Consider the following 13,442-nt stretch of genomic DNA (forward strand, 5'->3'; position numbering starts at 1 on the left):
ACCTGAAGACAGGAATTGCTCCCATAGAATTCCTGCTGAGTATATGATTTCCATCATGATCTTGGTTTCAATTGTCTTGCTGTCCAATGGCATTACAGTAGGCAACTAAACCCAAAATGGTGGGTTGGGTTGATATCGTAAAGTAGCATTACCACTGTCTTGCTCGTTGTGGATTAAGCTGCTGCCCTGTTGTTAACTCCTGCTGGCACTGAAGAATGTTGCTAATGGAGTTAAACAAAGGTAATTACATAGGCATGAGGACAGATTTGGTCCTAGTGGACTGGGCAGGAAGATTAAAAGGTAGGACAGTTGATGAGCAGTGGTAGATGTTTAAGGAGATATTCAATTCCTCCCAACTAAAATATATTCCAGAGAAGAAGAAAGATTGTAAGGGAGGGAGAAAACATCCATGGCTAAGCAAGGATGTTAAGGATAACAAAGACAAAAACTAAGGCATACCATATTGCAAAGGCCAGTGGCAAGCTGGAAGATTTTGAAACTTTTAAAGATCAACAAAGGTTTACTAAAAAAGTAATAAAAAGAGCAATGGAAATTATGAAAGAAAATGAGCGCAAAATATAAAAACGGATAACAAAAGCTTCTTCTTCTTTGGTCTCCTTATCTCGAGAGACAATGGGTAAGCGCCTGGAGGTGGTCAGTGGTTTGTGGAGCAGCGCCTGGAGTGGCTATAAAGGCCAATTCTAGAGTGACAGGCTCTTCCACAGGTGCTGCAGAAAAATGTGTTTGTCGGGGCTGTTACACAGTTGGCTCTCCCCTTGCGCTTCTGTCTTTTTTCCTGCCAACCGCTAAGTCTTTTCGACTCACCACACTTTAGCCCCACCTTTATGGCTGCCCGCCAGCTCTGGCGAACGCTGGCAACTGACTCCCACGACTTGTGATCAATGTCACAGGACTTCATGTCGCGTTTCCAGACATCTTTAAAGCGGAGACATGGATGGCCGGTGGGTCTGATACCAGTGGCGAGCTCGCTGTACAATGTGTCTTTGGGGATCCTGCCATCTTCCATGCGGCTCACATGGCCAAGCCATCTCAAGCGCCACTGACTCAGTAGTGTGTATAAGCTGGGGATGTTGGCCGTCTCGAGGACTTCTGTGTTGGAGATACGGTCCTGCCACCTGATGCCAAGTATTCTCCGGAGGCAGCGAAGATGGAATGAATTGAGACGTCGCTCTTGGCTGACATACGTTGTCCAGGCCTCGCTGCCATAGAGCAAGGTACTGAGGACACAGGCTTGATACACTCGGACTTTTGTGTTCTGTGTCAGTGCGCCATTTTCCCACACTCTCTTGGCCAGTCTGGACATAGCAGTGGAAGCCTTTCCCATGCGCTTGTTGATTTCTGCATCTAGAGACAGGTTGCTGGTGATAGTTGAGCCTAGGTAGGTGAACTCTTGAACCACTTCCAGAGCGTGGTCGCCAATATTGATGGATGGAGCATTTCTGACGTCCTGTCCCATGATGTTCGTTTTCTTGAGGCTGATGGTTAGGCCAAATTCGTTGCAGGCAGCCACAAACCTGTCGATGAGACTCTGCAGACACTCTTCAGTGTGAGATGTTAAAGCAGCATCGTCAGCAAAGAGGAGTTCCCTGATGAGGACTTTCCGTACTTTGGACTTCGCTCTTAGACGGGCAAGGTTGAACAACCTGACATCTGATCTTGTGTGGAGGAAAATTCCTTCTTGAGGACTTGAACGCATGTGAGAGCAGCAGGGAGAAATAAATCCCAAAAAGTGTGGTCGCGAGAACACAGCCCTGTTTCACGCCACTCAGGATAGGAAAGGGGTCTGATGAGGTGCCGCTATGTTGAATTGTGCCTTTCATATTGTTATAGAATGTGGTGATGATACTTAGTTGTTTTGGTGGATATCTGATCTTTGCTAGTAGTCTGAAGAGACCACGTCTGCTGATGAGGTCAAAGGCTTTGGTGAGATCAATGAAAGCAACGTAGAGGGGCATCTGTTGTTCGCGGCATTTCTCCTGTATCTGACGAAGGGAGAACAGCATGTCAATGGTCGATCTCTCTGCTCGAAAGCCACACTGTGCCTCAGGGTAGATGCGCTCGGCCAGGTTCTGGAGCCTGTTTAAAGTGACTTGAGCAAAGACTTTCCCCACTATGCTGAGCAGGGAGATTCCACGGTAGTTGTTGCAGTCACCGCGGCCACCTTTGTTTTTGTTGAGGATGATGATATTGGCATCGCGCATGTCCTGAGGTACTGCTCCCTCGTCCCAGCACAGGTATAAGTATATCAAAGGGAGGAGAGTTGCTTAAGTGAATGTTGGTCCCTTGGAGGATGTAACTGGGTAGTTAATAGTGGGGAACACAGAAATGGCAGACACACTAAATCAGTATTTTGCCTCAGTTTTCACGGTGGAGAACACTAGTACCATCCCAATAGTACCAGGTATTGCAGAGGTTATAGAAAGGGAGGAACTTAGAACAATCATCATCACTAGGGAAAAAGTACTGAGCAAACTATTGGGATTGAAAGCAGACAAGTCCCCAGGGCCTGATGGCCTATATCCTAGGGTCTTAAAGGAAGTGGCAGCAGAGACAGTGGATCCATTGGTTATAATATTCCAAAATTCTCTGGATGCGGGAAAGGTTCCAGTGGATTGGAAAATTGCTAATATAACACCCTTATTCAAAAAGGGAGGGAGGCAGAAAGTAGGAAACTATAGACCAGTTAGTTTAACATCTGTCATTGGGAAATTATTAGAATCCATTATTAAGGAAGTAATAACAGGACATTTAGAAAGTCAAAACGCAATCCATCAGAGTCAGCATGATTTTATGAAGGTAAATCGTGTTTGACTAATTTGCTAGAGTTCTTCAAAGATATAACAAGTAAAGTGGATAATGGGGATCCTGTAGATGAAGTATATCTGGACTTCCAGAAGGCATTTGATAAGGTGCCGCACAAAAGGTTAATACACAAGGTAAGATCACATGGGGTTGGGCAATTTATTAGCTTGGATAGAGGATTGGCAAACCAACAGAAAACAGAGAGTCGGGATAAATGGGTCCTTTTCTGGTTGGCAAGATGTAACTAGTGGGGTGCCTCAGGCCCCAACTATTTACAATCTATATTAATGATTTGGATGCAGGGATAGAAGGCACTTTAGCCAAATTTGCAGATGACACTAAAATAGGTGGTATAGTAAGTTGCAATAAAGAAATAAGAAATTTATAAATAGATATGGATAGGTTAGGTGAATGGTCCAAAATTTGGCAGATGGAGTTTAACGGGGATAAGTGTGAGGTTATCCATTTTGGTCAGAAGAATAGAAAGGCAAATTATTATCTAAATAGAGAGAAACTTCAGAGTGCTTCAGTGCAGAGGGATCTGGGTATCCTCGTGCATGAATCGCAGAAAACTAGTATGCAGGTGCAGCAGGTAATAAGGAAGGCAAATGGAATTTTGCCATTTATTGCTAAAGGAATAGAGTATAAAAGTAGGGAAGTGTTGCTGCAACTGTACAAGGCATTAGTGAGACCGCACCTGGAGTACTGCGTACAGTTTTGGTTCCCTTACTTGAGGAGGGATGTGTCTTATGAAGAGAGATTGAGCAGTTTAGGCCTTTACTCTCTAGAGTTTAGAAGAATAATAGGAGATCTAATTGAGGTATATGATTAAGGGGATTGACAAAGTGGACATAGAGTGGATGTTTCCTCTGGTGGGGCAATCAAGAACAAGAGGTCATAGTTTTACAATAAGGGGTAGCAGATTTAAAAGAAATTACTTCTCTCAGAGGGTCGTGAGTCTGTGGAATTCACTACCCCAGAGTGCGGTGGATGCTGGGACTTTGAGTAAATTTAAGGAGGAGCTGGACAGATTTTTAATTAGTAATAGGTTAAAGGATTATGGAGAACGGGCAGGAAAGTGGAGTTGAGGCTGAGATGAGATCAGCCATGATCGTATTGAGTGGCGGAGCAGGTTCGAGGGGCTGAATTGCCTATTCCTGCTCTTAGTTCTTATGTTCTTATGTAATGTGCAGGCTTGTCATTATTACACAATTATCAGCATCAAAGTGTAAAATGCCAAGGTGGAGAATTATGATCTCAATCCAGACAAATAGTAAACGACATCACAGCTTCAAAATCAATAAAACCTATATAACGTTACAAAAAATGTATGAATATCCATATAAAAATTCATGAACACAAATAAAACACTCAGTACATTTTTAACTGATGATAGCAACCAAAGCAAACATTACATATTTCCACAGATAAAGAAAACCAACTTAAGCAATCACTCATATGAAAATTGAGGATATATGCAGATCCTGGAAATCAGATCAAAAGCGCCTGGAGGGGAATTTTTAGTTTTTAATAGAATAATTAGAAATCCAGTAAGTACATAGCTTCCAAAATACATATTATTTCACTTCTAATAATATTTTGTTACTTTCCAGTTGCTAGTATTGGGTATTGAATTGAAATGCAAACTTAATGTAATTCTAAATTGGCACAACATTTGTCAATTCACTAAATGCAGTCCAATTTCAGGTTTACTTTCTCTGGTTTTCCAAAGTTATGCCGGCACTTTGCATGTCTCGTCTGGCTGTACATACAGGTCAGGAGGTTTCTGTGCACACTTTCTTAGGCCTGCCATTAGAATCAAGGGAGGAGGATTTCAACTGGTTTGTTGCTGGTGAATCCAAGGGATGGGCTGATGTGTTGGTAATTTAGCCAGAAAAGGAAGTTTCGATATTCTCCAGCCATCCATGGAGTGGCAAAGATGAAGCTGGAAACAGCACTTACTTCTACCATTTATTGGCACTTTCGTGATCCTCCAATTCTCTCTCTCAAATTGCTGCTCCCCTTAAATATATATCTTCGACAGACAAAATTTTCATTTATATTTACCCTCCTATTTTCTATCAAATGTGTCCCTAGCTTGAGCTAAATGGAGATTGTCATCAAAATATCCATAAATTGCTGCAGATGGCTGCAAACACTGAGGCACTTTTTTTAAACTGTGATTTTATTGCAAAATGGTTCACTTGGAATGTTTCCCTCGAGTAAAACTATGTCCAAACCCTGTTGTTGCCACTTTTTGTCTCGTGAATTGAAAAGGGCAATGAAGTGACAATAGAAATTTATTCTGCACCTGGAAAGATACAGTTAGAAATGTAAAACTATTTTTCCTATTGAATATTCTTATAGTATAACTGCTGCTTCTTTGATGATTAAATGATTTTTTTGTTTGCACATTGAAACATTTTGCAAAAAACATTTTCCACAATATTTCAGTAACTTGATAAGGAATATTGTATTGTGCCAGACAATGTGAAGAAAATATATATAAATGGTCTTTCTGAAAACAAAAATGAAAAATGAATTTTGTTACCTCCCAGTGACTGTGTAAAACCAGCACTGTATTCCTTAATTGCTTAAAGAGTTTGTAAAAAAGTTTTTAAAATTCTGACAAATTTCTCATCGAAATCTAGTGAAACTAATGCTTGTACTGAAGGGGTTAAGCATTTTAACCAACAGCAATACTTTATCTATCAAAAGTATTAAACAAGAGTCTACATACTGATGACCAACTGAAAATCACTTCATAAATTGCAGGCACCTAAAAGATTGTCAAAGATGTTGCCAGAACCCGCCTTGTGGTTAGCACTCAGTTCCTTCCTGCCTGACCTATTATTTGATATTTGACCAGTTGGTTGCAAGACACTTGCTCTTTCGAGCTGAAATGTCACAGGGGCTTCATGTCAACTCCCTGACATCTTGGCCTGACGTGCGCCTTTGACTTGTGTGTGCTACAAAGCAGAAAATGCAGGGCAACAGCTACAGTTCTAATACTGTGTCTTTTTTTTTGGGGGGGGGGGGGGGGGAGGCGGTGTGAAATAGGGGCCAATCAACCATGAGATTCCAAAAAAATTATATTCTTGTTTTTTTTAAATTTAATCTACCCACCTTTCTGTTTGCTCCCATTTCTAACTTCATGTTCCAATATATTTCCATTCAGATGAAGGATGGGGGTGGGGTGGAATTTAGGAGGTATACTCCATCACTTCAATAAAAAGAAATGGCAATCTGAATGTGCTTGCTGTGAGGATGGATGGACCCAGTGATACTGTTTTACTCAGTTATAAAACTCCACATCCGGTATTGAAGTGCCTAAATTCAGCATCAGAGTTTTGGAACACCAGTCAGCATCTGGTGTATGACTCGGGGGTCAGTGCGATTAACTTAACTGCAATGTTTCCAGGCTACTAAGCCAGCCTCTCTGTGCCACGAAGGACAAAGTAGCAATTATTTCAAAAAGTCTTTGAAAACATGTTAAATGGATTAGTTGCAATAGTGACACTTATTCAGGAACTGACCTTGTCCAGTACATAAACATGTCATCCCCAGTCCTCTCAGCACAGTTGTTTCACCTTTCCTTATCAGAAAATAACTGATAAGAGGATGAGGTTGAGGGCCTGCAGGGATGAGATCCAACGGTTAACTCAGTACGTTCAACTGGGCAATGCTATCATCATGTAGCTCAGTGAGAGGCAATCTGACCTTCTCACATTGACCAGGAGTGACATTATTGTGCAGAGAAGAACCAGTCACATCATTTCTGCTCTGCACAACCTGTTTAAAGTTTGCAACTAAATGCTTGTCTTCAGTTCAGTTGACAAGAGAGAAGAGGGGGCTCAGTGAACCATGGCAGGGCTGCCATGAAATGACAGGAATCATTGGTATACATTTCAAATAGCTTTAGCGATCCTATTAAAGTACTGCATCCCACTTTAAAACAGACACGTATAAAAAACTTTGATAGATAGAGACTAAAATGGCTTATTGATTTTAACACAATGCAAAATTACTTAAAATGTGTCACTCTTTTGCATTTAAAATATGGTTATTCAATAAAAAATGAAAATCATACATAAATAAGTAACAGATGAACTGTTTGACCATACGCACAAGCTCAAAAAAGGTTTTCAATCGAAGATTATAACACATAAATACAGGATTGCTTATAATTGCCCTCATTTGATAAGAGGTGTTGTTTACTTAATTCAGACAACTGCAATAAAATAGACTTTAGAATTTCAATCTAAATGTTCTATAGAAGCCATTATGTTCTGGTTTCAAGGATCCAGTGGATGAACTAATGTGGAGAGAGCAGGATGAGGATCGGGAACGTGGTCTGCTGTCCCCTGGTGTATTTCTCAGAAAGCTGTAGGAGGTGTCCATTTCTGGCTGCAAGGGTGCAAAGTCCTGGCTGACAGTCTTCTCGTGTGGCAAGACCATTTGAGAACGACAGGGGAATGGTTGATCTAAATGGGTCCCGATGGGCTGCATGAAGAGGAGAATGGGGACGGGAGGAGGGGAAAACACACAAAATATTAGAAAATGAAATAATTGAAAGTAAAAGTGAAATTAGATACAGTGAGGATGAATCTAAAAGCCTGCTTTGTAATATACAAATCTACCCTTCCCATTGAAGAAATTGAGAACATAAGCTGGTATAAAAAGGTAAATTGGCAAATTTGCATACATTGGATTGTAATTACACTTTTAACAAAACTGGAGGCTATTTATAAAATTGTAAGTGCAAGCTGAGCAAATTTCCAGAATGCTAAATAAACTAATAACCTGCTCCAATAAACACTGCGATTTTCCAAAGCACGAACCTTAATGGTACAACTCTCAAACCTTTCAATCCATATCCTGTATATTATAGCAAAAAGCACAATAATGTTCTTACTGAAGGGGAAATGTGAAAAAAATCTACTTCGCAGATCTTCACCACTATGATATGTTACGACAAAGTCTCTAATGACAATATGCATTAGGGATGAATTTCCTCATAGCTGTTCCACTGTAACTGCAGTGTAAACGGGATTTCTGCCAAACCTGCACCAAAATTATGGGAAAAGCTCTTGAGAAAATGCAATCCAGCTTCAAGTTCCCTTCAAGTTAATACAGAAATGTAAAATGTATCTTTTAAATAACATGTTTGAATGGCATCCCAATATGGCCAGCTAAATAAGATCTGGTTTTGGCCAATGAATAAAACAGCACCATCAGCAACAATTAAAGGAAAAGACTGAGTTTTAAGCTGCTAAATAAATGGACTTAAGAGTTCTTGTATGTGAAAAATGAAACTTCTCACAACTGAAGACATCAAGGTAAAAAGCTGAGAGGCATTATTCGGAGTAAAATAGGAATGTTTCTCCATCTGTTGGGAGAAACTTTTTCAAGGTGTATGAATTTTGCAGGGAGGTATTCAGTACACATTACCTTTTCACAGCAAATCTGTATACAGAACACTGGGGACTGAATTCTATTCTCCTGCCGCCATGAGCGGCGATGGCTGAAAAAAATGGGGGGCTGCAGGTATGGGCTGTGCGCCATCATGCCGCTGCGATCTAGTATGCAGAGGCTCATTTACATACACAGGACAGACCACCCCCCACCCCCCAATCGCACGGCAGGAGCGGGCTCTGCAACGCCGGCAATGGTGTCAGCTGCCTCTGTGCAGGCACTGGCACATGTTGTGCTGGTCTGGCAGCCCTTTAAAAGAGTACAAAGTTCAACCCAATAACTCTCCCATCGCCACTACACTGTACATAAATGTGTGACCCGTTTCCCACCCACCAATACACAGAAAATAAATGGTAGCCCCGTTCCCCCTAACGAAACACTTAAATTGAATAGTTGACCACTCCCCCCACCAACAACTGCACCCCCCCCCCCCCCACCCCACACTTGAAATGCAGAGTTGACCCCACTACATTAAATTCCTAAGCTCCCCCCCTCCCCATGGAGCCTCGCCATCGCCGGGAAGATCGGGCCCGGCAATCCTGGCGTTGGGCCCTGTGGTGAGCTGCTACCGCTGCGATCTCCCCTCCCCCCCCCACCACGGAGCCTGATATCGGGAGCTTAACAAAATTCAGCCCTGTATCCGGCCAGACTACCTTCAGTGTAATTGAAAATATTTTAATACATGATTAATAAATAAAATAGGTTTTAATTATAATGTCTTCAGTATCATCTCTTTACATCTGTAAAATATACCAAAATCTCTTCACAAAGTTTGTTTCTCCTTACCAAAAGAATTATCTCCATTCCATTTGTAAGAGTTCAATACTTATTAGATTACAAAAATATTCCCTGGTACTTTTCCAAGTAGTACAATTTGGTCTCTACAGAAATATTTACTGTGAATTCTGGAAAAATACGTTTCAAGACTTTTCCCCCACTATGCTAAATGCAAGATGGGAAGCTGAACTTAAGAGTACATTTTCAGACCTCCATATGTTGCTACACATACACTCACTACATTTCTAGGCCCTTCTGGCAAGATTTCTATTAGGACAAGATCGATGAGCTTGAAGTTGACATTATTATGTGTACTGAAGATATGCCAGATTTCAGTTGGGGAAAAGAGTTTCCTAAATAAATATAAGAGCAAATAATTCAAAAAACAAGTCACTTCTACATGCACCTTATTTGCTTTTCGGCTTGTTTCTTGAATTGATTTAAATGGAACAATCATGTTAAATAATTCTGTTCCCCCTTACAGCATTAAAGTTACAAAGTTCTTAAAACTTTACCTTTGTTTGTTGAACCCATTTTCAAATTCATTTTTTTTTGGCCAAAACACACTTTCACATCAAGAAAAGGAGAAACTCACCATCATTGAAGAGGCATTCTGTGCATTAGTGAAAGGGTTGAACATCCTACCTCGAGATAACTGTTGTCAATTTTATTTTGATCTGACTGTCTTTGAGACAGTTTTGTGCAGATATATTCTCCTTAAAAGCGCATTATTGCATACCGTAATGAAATGCATGTTTTCTACATTTGTAGCAGGCTGTATGCGGTATCTTGAGGACTGTATTACAAGTCAGACTTATCTATTCACTCCACCATGATAAATCCTCACAGATGTTTAAACCTAAATCATTTGATGATTCAACCCAGCAGAATTCTTTATAATCATATATGCAATGTGATCCTTTCTGCCCCTCTGGGATTGTGACATGGAAAGTAGAGAGGCCATAACGATTTCTACAGACTGTACTGTCTACATTTGCTGGCAGTAATTATTCAGATCAGCCATCTCTTCTTTCCACAAGCATTTCCATTGTCAGACACAACAATGTTTCTGAATGCCAGTTCACAATTCCCATCTTGTCAAAGTGAGCAATAGATGATTAAGATTTCACTTTAAACTTTTTCAGCTACTAATTGCTGAACCCGAATCTTCACTATCACTAGGAATGAGGTTGAAAACAATGTTAAATTCCTTTGCACAGTTGACACAATGCCAGAATCTTTGTTTTAGTCTCTCTGGTTGTGAACATTTTCACCACTGTTTGCATTCTATGAACATAAAATAAAGCTATGTAGCCACAATTTGCAAATTTCAAGTAAAATTAAAAGTTAATTGATGGAACTTACCTTGAAATAGTAAACACACATATAAGATTTCAAATTCTAAAATCTTGAAACTGTTTTTACTTCTTGTCTATAATTACTGTCATACTTATGCTACATTCATCAGTCACTTTGAACACTTGTATTGTCTGCTGGTTCTATACCCATCTCCTTTTCTTCCACCAGGATCGGTGCATATATAGTTTCTCCCTGTGTATGCTCTTTAAGCTGGGGAGTTCTGACTATGCCTTTAAAAGCCAGCGATTGCAGGTTTTGATCCACAGAATGATAAAGACATCCCATGTTGTGAAATACTAAATGATTTAAAAAATTATAGAGTTATATTTTTTAAAATTTTATATGATAGAGGCATCTGTAAAATGAAACATTTAAACTATATGAATTTCTTAAGATTGATCTACTTTAGGGGAGTTCTGCTGATTTTATCATAAATTATGGTGTTACCAGACTAATCGCTACATCAATTTTGTGATACAATACAGCAAGAAACAATGTTACTTTTACTAGACTAATTGAAGAATCAAATCATTAAGCACTGCCTGCATTTCACTGTATTCTTGTTACTGCTTAATATCCTGCTGAATATAGTAAAAGCAAACAACCCTTTGAAACAAAATTCAAAAATATGGCTCATTTTTGTAACAGGATTAACAGTAATTATTTGAATAGTGATTTACAAAAATGAAGTCGTACAAAAAATGTAACACAAATAGGTCCATAGTTTTGATTTTCATGCATTTTAATACAATATTAAACTTTACAATTCAGACCATATAATTAACAAAAATAACATCTGGCATTTGTAAAAATTCCTGGGCCCGCTTTTATAAAGTTCCTTCATAGGAACAGTTTTTTTTTAAGTTTGTAAATAAATGATTCTGAAGTATTCAAATACAATTATTGTAAAAAGAGTACAAAGTATCACACTTTAATCTATGCATGAACTAATTCAAAAGTCATGTGATCTAATTCAATAATAATTATTGGAAAAATGTTGTAACTTCGTTCCTTGTTATAAAACAAAACACCACAGCTTCAAATAAAAGTTACTATGTATAAGATTTGTTTATTTGTTATATGACCACAAAGATCATGCTACTGATTAGATTACTTTCCACTTTGCAGCAAGGGAAATTATCACGCTTCCCCACATCAGATATAAAAAATAATACTAATGGTTCCCTTCATAATATCCTAAACTGAATCTAAATCAGGGCTCTTAAAATAAAATATTCACTAAACTTAACACTCTAAATTTTCTATTTCCTGATTACCAAGTGGCTATATTAAACTGGGAGTAAACCAGGGGCACAAGTTATTTAGGGACTGACACTGAAACTCCTACGAGGGTCTTTAATGCTGATCACAAGAGACTTTTTTTTCCTCTTTATTTGTTCATGGGATGTGGGTGTCGCTGACTCGGCCAGCATTTATTGCCCATCCCTAATTGACCTCTGAGAAAATAAGTGGCTTGCTATTTCAGAGGGCATTTAAGAGTCTGGAGTCACACATAGGCCAGACCAGGTAAGGATGGCAGGTTTCCTTCCCTAAAGGACATTAGTGAACCAGGTGGGTTTTTACAACAATCGGCAATGGTTTCATGGTCACCATTAGACTAGGTTTTTAATTCCAAATTTTTAAAAATAATTGAATTCAAATTTCACCATTGGCCATGGTGGGATTTGAACCCATGTTCCCAGAGCACTAGCCTGGGCTTCTGGATTACCAGTGCAGTGTCATTACCACTGCACCACCGCCTCCCCTCGATATTGGCGTGAAATCTGATGAAAGCGAATTACAGCCCATTTTACATTGCACCCACATTTCTTTGCCATTGGCTCAATGTATAATGGGCTATCAGTTCCCGATCGCTTATCTTCATGTTACTGGTGAGGATATATTGCACCCAGCTGTCTGAACCAGAGTTGTTCCCAAACAAATCTTCTGCAGGTGGGTGAGATGGAAGTCTCTTGGAATTTTCCCAAAACAGGAAAGGCTGCACAATCACAGTTGGGCAAATTATTTATTTTTGGATTTACAAAAAAATGTCAAATTCATTACAAATGTAGTTAAAGCACATTCAGTGAGATTTGTCTGTAGACTAATGTATGTGTATATCAGGAAGAATAAGCCAAATGGCATGGCAAATTGAAATGAAAGCTTTTGTCACTTTGGGGCTAGCTGAATCTTTGTACTGTAGTAAGCTACAGTGTAGTTTAGCTCTTACTGATGTTTTGTAAAACTGAAGTCTCCTTTACATTATTAGCCTTGGTGAAATACTGACTTAGCATGTTACTACCCAGGTCATTAAAATGTTATTAGATTTGTAAATCTTTTTAAAAAGTCCTTTTCATGTAGATTTTTAATATTCTGCTTTTTTATAGCTTGCAGCTATCTCCAATTCACTGAACTACAAAATTCAAACGATTTTTTTTAAAGCTGCATGGCTTATTATTTTACCAATATTAGAGCACTGTATGATGAGTTGAGAGAAATTTCTTGTATTTTAAAAAATAAAGCAAAAAAAATGGCATCTATTTCCATAGTTCACTAATTCAGTGAAATCAACCATCCTCCCACTTGTACTATAAATCCATGTTCACAAATTTGTATTTTTTCCACCACAATCTTTTTATTTAATGGTGATCTTTTAAAATTAAAATTAGTCAAATATTTAATTTAATAAAAAGAAACAGTTGAATATAATCTATTTACCTTGCATAACAGGGCATGGGGCTGTTTCAAGTGGAAAAATACTTCTCTATTTGACACTGTTTTAATGTTAGATTGCGTGGATTTTCTTTCACTGCAATATTTCAATTATTAGTTGCAGTATGTGCTTGGTGCTGTGAAAAATTAGTTTACTTCTAGAAGTTTACATCATCAGGCGTTGGTAGTTAGTTGATTGACTATCTAATATCCACAGATTTGGACCCAATCAATCTAAGTAGTTGAGTGAGCAATGCAAACTTTGTAAGTCACATAAATCCACACATTGCTAAGTA

General features: G+C 39.0%; 1 protein-coding gene across 6 annotated transcripts in view; it reads right to left on the reverse strand.

The window, feature by feature from the left end:
* Nucleotides 1-4,330: 4,330 nt before the first annotated feature.
* The window catches only part of LOC137369376 (coiled-coil domain-containing protein 171-like), a 285,974-nt gene continuing 276,862 nt past the window's right edge, over nt 4,331-13,442 (reverse strand). For 5 of the 6 annotated variants that reach the window (XM_068030508.1, XM_068030505.1, XM_068030506.1 and 2 more), the window contains one exon: nt 4,331-7,326. In XM_068030508.1, the coding sequence (XP_067886609.1) occupies nt 7,072-7,326 (255 nt within the window). In that variant the 3' untranslated portion in view covers nt 4,331-7,071. The remainder of the gene's footprint in view (nt 7,327-13,442) is intronic. The other variant, XR_010974938.1, reaches the window with a different exon arrangement.

This window comes from Heterodontus francisci, chromosome 4 (genome assembly GCF_036365525.1).
Source record: "Heterodontus francisci isolate sHetFra1 chromosome 4, sHetFra1.hap1, whole genome shotgun sequence".
Classification (NCBI taxonomy): domain Eukaryota; kingdom Metazoa; phylum Chordata; class Chondrichthyes; order Heterodontiformes; family Heterodontidae; genus Heterodontus; species Heterodontus francisci.